The sequence below is a fragment of the Hyla sarda genome, chromosome 6 (assembly GCF_029499605.1).
Source record: "Hyla sarda isolate aHylSar1 chromosome 6, aHylSar1.hap1, whole genome shotgun sequence".
Classification (NCBI taxonomy): Eukaryota; Metazoa; Chordata; class Amphibia; order Anura; family Hylidae; genus Hyla; species Hyla sarda.
Genome location: NC_079194.1, coordinates 268,051,014 through 268,065,024, shown reverse-complemented (window position 1 = coordinate 268,065,024; position 14,011 = coordinate 268,051,014). Strand labels below are relative to the sequence as shown.

Below are 14,011 nucleotides of genomic sequence, written 5' to 3'. Positions count from 1 at the left end.
CTGTGCATGATGGGAGAATATCCCCATAGGAACTGCACAGCTCCCGGGACGTGAGTCATCAGAGAGCAGTTGGACAGAAAACAACAACTCAACTTCAGAAGCTAATAACTATTGGAAGGATTAAGATTTTTTAATAGAAGTAATTTACAAATCTGTTTAACTTTCCGGAGCTAGTTGATATATAAAAAAAAAGTTTTGGCCTGGAATACCCCTTTAAGTCCCATTGAATGTCATGTCAAGGGATGCTGGCAGCCAGTGTGAGACCTGTGCACAAGTAATAAAAGAAGTCACCTTCCCTGTTGGGTGCCAATACTCGCATTTCGAATTTTTATCGTGAGTATCCCAAATTCGCGAATATTGCAAAAATATTCGCTATATATTCGAAATTGTGAATATTAGTTTTCCGCATATTCGCATATGTGAATATTCGCATATGCGTATAATCGCATATGTGAATATTCGCATATTCCTTCTTTTCACTTGTGGGCCAGTTAGAATGATGCAAATACACTTGTCAGAGGTTATCAACAACATCCCTAGCAGCCAATAGTAAAGTTGCCAACCCCCTCACTGTTTTCTTCCTCGAATACGTTAATTTGCATATATTCACATATGCGAATATAACGAATACACAAAATTCGTGAATATAGGACGAATATTCATCTATATATTCGCGAAATATTGCGGATTCGAATATGGCCAATGCCGCTCAGGGCCATTTTCCCCCTTTATAGGACTAGCCTGTCATTTAATGTTTCATGTTTATTGTATTTGTGTTACAATATGTATTTTACCTCTTATTATATATACAGCGCCCTGGGACAATCATATCTACAATAATAACTAATGTAATTCTCTGTAAGGGTCTATTCACACGAACAGTATCCTGCGCATGTTTGATGCTGCAGATTTTTTTGCTGAGTTCAATCATTTACCGTATTTTTCGCCGTATAAGACGCACTTTTTCTTCCCCAAAACTGGAGGGAAAAAGTCGGTGCGTCTTATACTGCGAATACACCCCTATCGCGGCGGTCCATGCGGCCGGGACCAGCGGCTAATACAGGACATCACCGATCGCGGTGATGCCCTGTATTAACCCTTCAGACGCGGCGATCAAAGCTGACCGCCGCGTCTGAAGGGAAAGTGACACTAACCCGGCTGCTCAGTCGGGCTGTTCGGGACCGCTGAGATTTCACCGCGGCGGTCCCGAACAGCCCGACTGAATAGCCGGGTTAGTGCTTACAGGACACCGGGAGGGACCTTACCTGCCTCCTCGGTGTCTTCTCCGTTCAGGGATCCCCTGTATGGCCGGCGCTCTCCTTCCTCGTCATCACGTCGTCGCATACATGCGTCGGCTTGCGTAACGTCGTGATGGCGGCAACGGAGAGCGAGGATACCCGGCCGGCAGCAGAGACGTTCCGGAGCGACGGGGGCGCGGCGACAGCGATAGAGCGACATCAAGGGCAGCGGTGACGGGTCTGGAGCGGCGGGGACACGTGAGTATTACCTCCTATGCAGTGGTCTTTAATCTGCGGACCTCCAGATGTTGCAAAACTACAACTCCCAGCATGCCCAGACAGCCAATGGCTGTCCGGGCATGCTGGGAGTTGTAGTTTTGCAACATCTGGAGGTCCGCAGGTTGAAGACCACTATTGGGTTCAAAATCTTAATTTTTTTAGATTTTGCACCTATAAATTGGGTGCGTCTTATACGCCGGTGCGTCCTATAGGGCGAAAAATACGGTAGTTTACATTGAACATAAAATCAAATATGTGCTGGAAACTGTATTTCTTATGTCCTTAAGAAATAAAATAACACTTTTGTGTGTTAGATGATGTATGCAGTATGTGGTACTTATATTGGTCTGCAACAGTAGGATACTTACATTGGTCTGCAACAGTCTTAGCATTCAGCAATCTCATGAATACAGATGGGGGTCGCATAGGGCAATGGCTTGTTGCTCATAGTTCACTAAAAAAAAATAGCTGTGTGATGACCCCCATCTAACTGTCAATAATGCCACAAATCAACATATATGATGTACAGGATCTATAGTATGTACTGTACAATAATGAAGATAATCATTGTTAGTGTCAGGCCGCATCAATTACTATCATTGTGCCAATGTGCCTCTCCAGCATCTCCTTCCCCTGCTGCTGCTGTTTTATGTGTCAGGAGGCCCTGTGGGACTCAAAACATAAGGTCTCATCTGCAACTTCAACCTCTACGATCCTATTATCATACAACTGCTATCAAATTGTATTCTTGCCTGGTAAGCGCTAAGGAATCTGTAATAAAATACTAATATCATTTCTTGTTATTCTGTATAAACTATGTCTCTCAACTTTCTAGTTCAGAATTATATCTTCTCATCAGTAAAGTGCCATAAGGGAATATAATGAAAAATATTAATGAAATATATATCATACCCCTTTGGTTACAAGGCAGTCTGTGCCACCATATGTTTCTGGCTAAGCTGAAAAATTAGCAGGCAAATGTTATGTTTTCAATGCATAAACAGGCCCGCGGCTCAATTAATAACATTGGACAAATATATTCAGGAGGCCAAGAACAGAATAAAATAAATTAATTTATGTATTATTAATGTACCTCTAATTTAATTTCAATGAATTAATATAGAAAAAAACATTTGCAGGGCTTTTGTTCATTAGTAACTGCATTGTCATTATCGCTTCATTAAGACTCAGTTCACATCTGCAGATTCTACGGTATATTTGAGAGAAAAACCGCTCTGCATGCAAAGCTATTTTTTCAAACTATGAAAGTCCTGTTCACAATAGCTTGTAATCTATAATGAAATAGTGGCAACAAGATGTAAATCATTTTGTAAAATAACCAAGCTACTTTTAATAATTGAAAAAAGGAAGTAAAGTCATGGCCGTGAATGTTGGCACCATTTGGAATTTTTTAAGAAAATGAAGTATTTCTCACAGAAAAGGATTGCAGTAACACATGTTTTGCTATACACATGTTTATTCCCTTTGTGTGTTTTGGAACTAAAAGAAAAACAAATTACACATAATATCACACCAAACTCCAAAAATTGGCTGGACAAAATTATTGGCACCCTTAACTTAATATTTGTTTGCACACCCTTTGGAAAAAATAACTGAAATCAGTGGCTTCCTATAACCATCAATAAGCTTCTTGCACCTCTCAGCCGGAATGTTGGACCACTCTTCCTTTGCAAACTGCTCCAGGTCTCTCTTATTGGAAGGCGCCTTTTCCCAACAGCCATTTTAAGATCTCTCCACAGGTGTTCAATGGGATTTAGATCTGGACTCATTGCTGGCCACTTCAGAACTCTCCAGTGCTTTGTTGCCATCCATTTCTGGGTGCTTTTTTTAACTTATGTTTGGGGTCATTGTCCTGCTGGAAGACCCAAGATCTCGGACGCAAACCCAGCTTTCTGACACTGGGTTGTTCAGTGTGACCCAAAATCCATTGGTAATTCTCAGATTTCATGATGCCTTGCACATATTCAAGACACCCAGTGCCAGAGGCAGAAAACCAACCCGAAAACATCATTTAATCTCCACCATATTTCACGGTAGGTACTGTGTTCTTTTTTTTCTTTGTAGGCCTCATTCCATTTTTGGTAAACAGTAGAATGATGTGCTTTACTAAAAAGCTCTATCTTGGTCTCATCTGTCCACAAGACATTTTCCCAGAAGGATTTTCGCTTACTCATGTTGGAAAAATGTAGTCTTGTTTTTTTTATGTCTGTGTCAGCAGTGGGGTCCTCCTAAGTCTCCTGCTATAGCTTTTCATTTCATTTAAATGTCGACTGATAGTTCATGCTGACACTGATGCTCCCTGAGCCTACAGGGCAGCTTGAATATCTTTGGAACTTGTTTGGGGCTGCTTATCCACCATCCGGACTATCCTGCGTTGACACCTTTCATAAATGTTTATCTTCTGTTCATGCCCAGGGAAATTAGCTACAGTGCCATATTTTTCCACTATTTTGGTTCTCATTCTCAAGTTCCCAAACAGTTCTCTTCTCCTCTTTCTGGTGTCCATGCTTAGTGTGGCACACACAGACACACAATGCAAAGACTAAGTGAACATCTCTCCTTTTTATCTGCTTTCAGGTGCAATTTTTATATTGCCCACACCTGTTACTTGCCCCAGGTGAGTTTAACCCCTTAACGATGAAGGACGTATATTTAAGTCCTCCGCCGGCTCCTGTGATATGCCCCGCGTCATATCGGGTCGATCCCGACTGCCATCAATGGCCGGGACCCGCGGCTAATACCGATCGCGGTGATGCCCTGTATTAACCCTTCAGACGCGGCGATCACCGCTGACCGCCGCGTCTGAAGCGAAAGTGAAATTATCCCGGCTACTCAGTCGGGCTGTTAGGGACCACCGCGGTGAAATCGTGGCGTCCCGAACAGCTTACAGGACACCAGGAGGGACCTTACCTGCCTCCTCGGTGTCCGATCGGCGAATGACTGCTCCGTGCCTGAGATCCAGGCAGGAGCAGTCAAGCGCCAAAAACACTGATCACAGGTGTGTTAATACACGCCAGTGATCTGTGTAAAAGATCAGTGTGTGCAGTGTTATAGGTCCAAATGGGAGCTATAACACTGCAAAAAAAAAAAGTTTAAAAAAAAGTGTTAATAAAGATCATTTAACCCCTTCCCTAATAAAAGTTTGAATCACCCCCCTTTTCCCATTAAAAAAACTGTGTACAGGACACCGGGAGGGACCTTACCTGCCTCCTCGGTGTCCGATCGGCGAATGACTGCTCCGTGCCTGAGATCCAGGCAGGAGCAGTCAAGCGCCAAAAACACTGATCACAGGTGTGTTAATACACGCCAGTGATCTGTGTAAAAGATCAGTGTGTGCAGTGTTATAGGTCCAAATGGGAGCTATAACACTGCAAAAAAAAAGTTTAAAAAAAAGTGTTAATAAAGATCATTTAACCCCTTCCCTAATAAAAGTTTGAATCACCCCCCTTTTCCCATTAAAAAAACAGTGTAAATAAAAATAAACATATGTGGTATTGCCGCATGCATAAATGTCCGAACTATAAAAATATATCATTAATACCGTACTGTACGTGGAAAAATAAAATAGGGGTCAGAAGAGGACATTTTTAAACGTATAAATTTTCCTGCATGTAGTTATGATTTTTTCCAGAAGTACGATAAAATTAAACCTGTAGGGTACAATTTTAACCGTATGGACCTACAGAATAATGATAAGATGTCATTTTTACCACAATATGTACTGCATAGAAACGGAAGCCCCCAAAATTTACAAAATGGCGTTTTTTTCTTTGATTTTGTCGCACAATGATTATTTTTCCGTTTCGCCGTGGATTTTGGGGTAAAATGACTAATGTCACTGCAAAGTAGAATTGGTGATGCAGTGAAACAATCTTATTTATCCTCAATTTTAAAAGGGGGCCAATAATTTTGTCCAGCCCATTTTTGGAGTTTAGTGTGACATTATGTCCAATTTGCTTTTGTTCCCTCCCTTTTTTGGTTTAGTTCGAATACACACAAAGGGAATAAACATGTGTATAGCAAAACATGTGTTACTGCAATCCTTTTCTGTGAGAAATACTTAATTCTCTTGAAAAATTTCAGGGGTGCCAACATTTATGGCCATGACTGTATGCATCAAGCGACTTGACCAGTCACTATCCAGTATCTGTGTATAGAAGGAGTGTGAGTAATACTGGTAAGGTCAAGTTATAAGGAAAATGTAGAAGGGGGAGTTAAAATGAAACACAATAGACCTGCCTAAAAAGATGTGGTGATAGGACACACTTCAAACTGTGGATGTTGGGAATCATTCTGATTGTCCAGGGTAGGACATTCCAAAGAATTGGTGCAATACAAGAAAAGACTTGGAGATGGTAGTGGACGGTTCAGATTATAGAGAAAATTTGTATATTATCATTAGCACTATGAACAGCACATTAGTAACGTCTTCAGACTCTCTTACTTTTTTATACTTCGTAATCCTGTGGACTTCTACAATAAAAAGATAAAATAAAACATTTCTCAAAATGTAACAAAACTTTGCTAATTTATGGAAGAGGAAAAATGTAAATATTGCACTAATGTAAGTTTCAGTTCTCAGTACTTCGATAAAGCACCTATGGCAGTAATAACAGCCTACAGTCTTCTTGGATTTGATGCCACAAGGTTTACAAAGTAATCAGCGATCGAGCTGATGTCCGCCAATAACCCCTCAGATGCCGTGATCAATGCAGAATTTTTGAACCCTTCACTACGTACAGTATGCGGGCTGCGGGGACAGGATCTCCGGGCGCCGGCGCGATGATGTGACGTCATCGCGCCGGCCTCTAGTGGATCGCGTCCCCGCAGCTCACATACTGTGTAATCACAGCGTGTGAAAGTTCAGTGAATGGTGGAGCTGGAGCTTACAGCTTCGGCTCCACCATGCAAGGTGGTGGGGCGGGTGCTGCGTGCGGCAATCTCGGCGGGGGGGCAATTGCCCCGTTGCCCCCCCCCCTGGATCCGCCACTGGTGTCTGCAGAGAGACCTTATATAGACGGGGCTGTGTTTTTCCAAATTCTGTCTAATCAACTAAATAGACCACAGACGACTCAAATAGATTTTTTAATTTTGATAAATTTGCTAAATTTTCTAACAAAATGTGAAAAAAGTGAAAGGTTCTGAAGCCTCTCCGAATGTAATCAGTGTAGCAGCTCATAGAAAGATGAGCATGGCTGCTGTAAACAGAATAGACTAAAACCCTTACAGCAGTACCCTTGCAACAAGGGTATTGGAGAAGACATGAAAAAGAAGTTGATCAGTGTTCCTGCTTGCATGGAAATGCCCCCTCAACAAATTACTGCCTGGGGGTGGTATACCACTGTGGCCAATTATAGGCTATGGAGGATTTCCTGAGACAGGAACAGGAAGCACTGATCAGCAGGGACTGTGAACTTTCAGGATTGTGCAATAATTTTAATTTAGGTTAGTCTGGGCTCCGAAAAAGAATCTCTCATCTGTGCGCTTTGAGTTGCAGATGTAGGCTGACAGATGATCAGCCAATCGGATAAATCCTACCTTTTCTATGGCAATGACATTTCCATAAGTCATAAAATCTGTTTTTTATCTTGGGTGCAAGTGTCAAAGAGGCTGAAGTGCAGCATTGCTAGCAACCTGGCTTCCCCTCCCTGCATGATTGACATAAAAGACTCAGGTCACTGGGGGAGATTTATCAAAACCTGTGCAGAGGAAAAGTTGCCCAGTTGCCCATGGCAACCAATCAGATCACTTCTTTCATTTTTAACAAGGCCTCTGCAAAGTGAAAGAAGGGATCTGATTGGTTGCTATGGGCAACTGGGCAACTTTTCCTCTGCACAGGTCTTGATAAATCTCCCCAACTGTGTCAATCTGTAAAGGTATCTCCTGGCTTAACAGACTTACTAGCGGCAACGCATGCACAATAACATTCTGAAGCCTATGCACATAATAGGGCCTGTCAGCATGCATGTGCCATTATTAGTAAGATTTTGTATGCATGGGATCTGTATACAGTGCTAAGAGGTGAGCTCTAGAGCCTTCTCTTGTTATGTGATCAAATGCAGAGACTGAACTATGGGAAATATAGGTGGAAAGGGAAAAAAAGCTACTTAGTGAGTGGGAGATCATATCATACCATAAGTTCATATGTTTTCATTACTAAATATTCGTTGTCAAAAAGGCCAATAATAATAAAAAAAAACAACATTATCTGGCTGTGAGCAATAAAACAGATTTGATACACACTTCACTTCCGCTAAACAGTACTGATACCAGTCATACAAATCATCTCTCTTGCTGATGACTCTGTAACTGGAAGTCTCTGAGCTACCTGCCTGTCAGCTGTAAAACAATTACTGCAGATAAAAAATTTCACACCTCACCTCGACACTCTTCTTTATATGAAAAATTGTTCCAATATAATGTTTTTGCAATTTCATGAGGTTTTTGTTACACTGCCTCCTAAACAAGGACTGGATCCTGCATAGAGGACAAAGATAAACATGAGAATGTGGCCCCTTTGCACACCAGCTTCTTTTTAGGAAACAATTAAATACACTAGGGTAAATTTACAGTTGGTGGCCCCAACAAATACTTAGTGCTAACGCCACATTATTTTTGGTGCACATTACGAACGACACAATGAACCTCATTTACTAAGGCTTCTACATTTTGTAGAATTTTTTTTATGTGTCGCATGTGTTGTGCACCAAAATTTCCGACAAAAAACCCTACTAACTACACACTTTACTTCAAAAACCCTCAAAATGGGTGTGGCCATGAGGGAAAAGAGGCGTACATATTCTAAACAAACAATTTACTAATGTTTTCACATAAAATGTGGTGGATTTGAGCCTGACAGCTCAGAGCATGTGTAAAAAGAGCAAAACATAGGGAAAATCGCCAAATACAATAGTAAATACCATGGAAAAATACCTGTTGGAAACAAAAACCCACAAAGAAGACAAGACTACACTCCTCTCTTGAGGCTCCTTATCGTTGTGCAACACATCACATTGCCGCTTAGCCAATCACTGGCCGTAGCGGTTTCCCATCTCAGCCGTCTGCAGCTTCGGCAAGTGAAGTGCAACAGAGAATGTTTTTTTTTTTTTATTTAAAACACAGCCTGGGCCCATTAGTAAAAAAAAAATTCTATGGATAACCCCTTTAAGTCTTATGTGTCCAAAACACCACCAACAGCAAATGTAACAGTATTGGTAAATTTTCCCCATAGTTTTGTTTAACTGAACTGAATGTATATTAATGTTTTCTACAGGGTCAACATATGTAAGAGTCTTTTAGTTAAAAATGTCTGTCTTTTTGTACGGGACATTGCAGTTAAGTTAAAATATCTTTAAGTTGTTTTACATTAATAAAACTGGTTTCAAATCTGAAACTTTAGGGGTTCTATTGAATGGAAATCAGATCCTCATAGAACTGAAATGATACTACAGACTTAGTATGTGAAAATGTAAATATACTGTAACATAAATCCAAAACCTTCTATGGGCCAAAGGTACGCCAAAGAAATCAGGGAGCAAAAATCCTAGCCCAAATGTATGCCACATGTAATGTAAATCCAGACTTACTGTGTTAAAGAGTACCCATCACCAAACTAAACTTTTAATATATTATTCCTTATGTTATTATAAGACAATTTGCTATTTACTTGCTGTTAAAATTCTCAACCTTTATATGTTTTTAATGGGATTGAAAAAAATGGCCACTAAACAGTTAGTTTGGTCTCCACCCGGACTTGCAGAAGTCCGAACTCAGGAAGTGCATGCTGGGCATGGTGAGGCACAGCTCTCGCAGGCTTCAGTGACGTTGTGCCTGCTGGGCAACGCCCACTGTCTCCTGCTGGGAGCTTGCACAATGTGAGCAAAGGGAAAGGTATGATACAGAGCTTTTTAAAGCTTGGAAATGTTTTAAAGGGCGGTGTTAGGAGTAGTTAGGGAATATAATCTGAGTTAGTTTCGAAAATATGGTTTGATGACAGGTAGTCTTTAAAAATATGTTGTAAGTATTGCTACGCTATCTATTGTGCTCTGATTTGTTGTTTTTATATGTAAATGGAGATTGGTAGGTGTCTATTTGTAGTGCTGGGCGGTATACCGGTATGTACCGAATACCGTTTTTTTGGTTTTTTTTGTTCACGGTATGGATTTTAATATACCGCAGTACCGGTTAGGCTGTTGCGGCCGGGCAGCCTGCGCTGCGCTGTGTATAGCGATTGCTTCCACAGCGCGATTCCCCCCAAGTCACGTTGCAAGCCAGGTGATAGCAACAGCAGCAGCCCCACCCACCGAATCCATCCACCAATTGCTCACCAGGGTGGGGCTGCTCCTCCTTACTGTCTCTTCCCGCCACCGCGGTAGTTCCCGCCATTCCTCCCCTGCTCAGTCACTGTCAGCATCTCACCATCGTCACTCCGCTGGATCAGACAGTTCCCGGCATTCCTCCCCTGTAGCCTGCGCAGTCTCCGCTCTTCATGCCGCCACCCACGACCACTGAGTCTGCCGGTATGTAAAAATCAATCTCAGCAGTGCACATTCGGCGCGGAACGGTCCTCCCAGGGTGATCCCCCCCAAGACAGTCTGCTCTGTGCTGCTATGCACACGGGGTATGCACAGAGAAGACTGCAGACAGAGCATTTAACCTTAGTGGACCTTGGGGTGCAATGCTTTTCAGTCTGACTCTGCACATACCCCCCATGTGCATAGCAAATTGCAATGTGTGTGTATGTATGTACATAACTATACAGGTGGGGTATGTGCAGAGTAATGCACCCTGTACTTCAGACAGGGTGCAATGCTCTGCACATACCCCACCTGTATAGTTATGGACATACAATGTATGTACATAACTATACAGGTGGGGTATGTGCAGAGCATTCATTGCACCCTGTCTGAAGTACAGGGTGCAATACTCTGCACATACCCCACCTGTATAGTTTCCTACAATATTCAGTACTCATTACAGTAAAATAGGTAAGTGTATGGCAATTTACTGCAGTAATTTGTCTAAATGATTAGAAAATTAGGTTAACCCCCAGTCCTGCATGAAAAAAAAATACAGTGAAATACCGTGATACTTAAAAAAAATACCGTGATACTCATTTTTGGTCATATCGCCCAGCACTACCTATTTGGTCAATGTACTATGATTTGTTGCAGGTCATCACCTTACATATTTACAGCTCATGTTAATTAATTTAATGTTCAGTGATGTAAGAAAGTAAAACCAGTGGTGGTTGGTATGGGACTACAAACTAGGCCTTGCATATCAAGACCACCTGTCTTAATCAGCAGTAAAGCCCAGAGCACCAGTTGCATTTGGATGCAGTTTTTTAATAGTTAAAACAGATTATGAATCCAAAAGTAGATGACATGTAATAAGGCTTTCAGTTATACCCCTCTGCCCTGTATAGTATGTCTCTAGTCCTGCTCTTGACTAAAAGGAAGCATAGCGCAAAAAGACTAGTTAACAATGTAAAAGGGTTTATCTGCCAGGATAAATAAAAAATAATAATTGGAAAGGGAGACAAATGGTTATAATTATAAGGAAAAAAGCAGTACTCCCTAACAAACCCCAGTTGTTTTTATTCCAGTGATGCCCTGTCCATGTCCCTGCTGTTCTCCTCTTTCTGATCTTCATCTAAACAAGGAAATGACCACTCAATCCATCATTGAATAAGATGGATCAATGCTGCAGCCAGTGAGTAGTTGTATGTCAAGACACTGACTAAAAAGTGGAGATCAATGGGGACCCATGCACTGTTGGAATGTCAGCAGGTCAGTCTGTGATTATTCAGTGTGCCCCTTTGTCCCACCAGACAACCTCTTTAGGGCAACTAGCCACCATTTATTAATGTCAACCCGATGCAACGCAAATTTGGTCGCACAACTCGACAAAATATATCATCACTCAGAGTGTTTTTTAACCCCTTAAGGACACAGCCCATTTTCACCTCCAGGACGCAGCCCTTTTTTGCACATCTGACCACTGTCACTTTAAACATTAATAACTCTGGAATGCTTTTACTTATCAATCTGATTCCGAGATTGTTTTTTCGTGACATATTCTACTTTAACATAGTGGTAAATTTTTGTGGTAACTCGCATCCTTTCTTGGTGAAAAATCCCAAAATTTGATGAAAAAATTGAAAATGTTGCATTTTTCTAACTTTGAAGCTCTCTGTTTGTAAGTAGTCTACTTTATATTTTCATCATAAAATGTATGAGTTTTTACTTTTGGAAGACACCAGAGGGCTTCAAAGTTCAGCAGCAATTTCACAATTTTTCACAAAATTTTCAAACTCGCTATTTTTCATGGACCAGTTCAGGTTTGAAGTGGATTTGAAGGGCCTTCATATTAGAAATACCCCATAAAAGACCCCATTATAAAAACTACACCCCCCAAAGTATTCAAAATGACATTCAGTAAGCGTTTTAACCCTTTAGGTGTTTCACAGGAAAAGCAGCAAAGTGAAGGAGAAAATTCAAAATTTCATTTTTTACACTTGCATGTTCTTGTAGACCCAATTTTTGAATTTTTACAAGGGGTAAAAGGATAAAATTTATACTTGAATTTGTAGCCCAATTTCTCTTGAGTAAGCACATACCTCATATGTCTATGTAAAGTGTTCGGCGGGCGCAGTAGAGGGCTCAGAAGCGAAGGAGCGACAAGGGGATTTTGGAGAGTACGTTTTTCTGAAATGGTTTTTTGGGGGCATGTTGCATTTAGGAAGCCCCTATGGTGCCAAAACAGAAAAAAAAAAACATGGCATACCATTTTGGAAACTAGACCCCTTGAGGAACGTAACAAGGAATTAAGTGAGCCTTAATACCCCACAGGTGTTTCATGACTTTTGCATATGTAAAAAAAAAAAAAATAATTTTTCACTAAAATGTGTGTTTCCCCCCAAATTTCACATTTTTGCAAGGGTTAATAGCAGAAAATACCCCCCAAAATTTGTAACCCCATCTCTTCTGAGTATGGAGGTACCCCATAAGTTGACCTGAAGTGCATTACGGGCGAACTACAATGCTCAGAAGAGAAGGAGTCATATTTGGCTTTTTGAGAGCAAATTTTGCTCGGGGGGCATGTCGCATTTAGGAAGCCCCTATGGTGCCAGGACAGCAAAAAAAAATGACATGGCATACCATTTTGGAAACTAGACTCCTTGAGGAACGTAACAAGGGATAAAGTGAACCTTAATACCCCACAGGTGTTTCACGACTTTTGCATATGTAAAAAAAAAAATTTTTTTTTACCAAAAATGCTTGGTTTAGCAAAAATTTTACATTTTAAAAAAAGGTAATAGCAGAAAATACCCGCCAAAATTTGAAGCCCAATTTCTCCCGATTCAGAAAACACCCAATATGGGGATGAAAAGTGCTCTGCTGGCGCACTACAGGTCTCAGAAGAGAAGGAGTCACATTTGGCTTTTTGGAAGCAAATTTTGCTCTGGGGGCATGCCGCATTTAGGAAGCACCTATGGTGCCAGGACAGAAAAAAAAAACCACATGGCATACCATTTTGGAAACTAGACCCCTTGGGGAACGTACCAAGGGGTAAAGTGAACTTTAATACCCCACAGGTGTTTCACGACTTTTGCATATGTAAAAAAAAAAAAATTTTTTACACTAAAATGCTTGTTTTCCCCCAAATTTTACATTTTTACAAGGGATAATAGCAGAAAATACCCCCCAAAATTTGTAACCCCATCTCTTCTGAGTATGGAAATACCCAATAAGTGGACGTGAAGTGCACTGGGGGCGAACTACAATGCTCAGAAGAGAAGGAGCATCATTGAGCTTTTGGAGAGAGAATTTGGCCATGTGCATTTCCAAAGCCCCCCCGTGGTGCCAGAACAGTGGACCCCCCCACATGTGACCCCATTTTTAAAACTACACCCCTCACGGAAGGTAATAAGGGGTGCAGGGAGAATTTACACCCCACTGGCATTTGACGGATCTTTGGAACAGTGGGCTGTGCAAATTAAAAATTTTATTTTTCATTTTCACAGATCCCTGTTTCAAAGATCTGTCAGACACCTGTGGGGTGTAAATGCTCACTGTACCCCTTGTTACATTCCGTGAGGGGTGTCGTTTCCAAAATGGGGTCACATGTGGGTATTTATTGTTTTGCACTTATGTCCACCCCTGTGCAAATCACCAATTTAGACCTCAAATTTACATGGTGCACTCTCCCTTCTGAGCCTTGTTGTGCGTCCCCAGAACACTTTGCGCCCACATATGGGGTATCTCCGTCCTCAGGAGAAATTGCGTTACAAATTTTGGAGGCTTTTTTTCTTTTACCGCTTGTGAAATTTTAAAGTATGGGGCAACACCAGTATGTTAGTGTACAAAATTTTTTTTTTTTACACTAACATGCTGGTGTAGACCCCAACTTTACCTTTTCATAAGGGGTAAAAGGAGAAAAGCCCCCCAAAATTTGTTAGGCAATTTCTC

At 41.2% G+C, this 14,011-nt stretch overlaps 2 protein-coding genes across 8 annotated transcripts in view; one reads left to right on the top strand and one right to left on the bottom strand.

The window, feature by feature from the left end:
* Positions 1 to 14,011, bottom strand: part of FLRT1 (fibronectin leucine rich transmembrane protein 1) — a 330,213-nt gene that overhangs the window by 151,918 nt on the left and 164,284 nt on the right. The window contains exon 1 of one of the 7 annotated variants that reach the window (XM_056527244.1): positions 7,919 to 8,035. The exons of 3 other annotated variants lie outside the window; for them this stretch is intronic. The gene's annotated coding sequence lies outside the window, so the exon portion shown is untranslated. Of the gene's footprint in view, positions 1 to 1,885; positions 1,908 to 5,982; positions 6,005 to 7,076; positions 7,198 to 7,918; positions 8,036 to 14,011 lie in introns of those variants that run through there. 3 more of the 7 variants (XM_056527241.1, XM_056527242.1, XM_056527243.1) reach the window with 3 other exon arrangements.
* Positions 11,285 to 14,011, top strand: part of MACROD1 (mono-ADP ribosylhydrolase 1) — a 578,339-nt gene continuing 575,612 nt past the window's right edge. Inside the window, exon 1 of the mRNA XM_056527246.1 lies at positions 11,285 to 11,329. Within this exon, the coding sequence (XP_056383221.1) occupies positions 11,320 to 11,329 (10 nt within the window). The 5' untranslated portion in view covers positions 11,285 to 11,319. The remainder of the gene's footprint in view (positions 11,330 to 14,011) is intronic.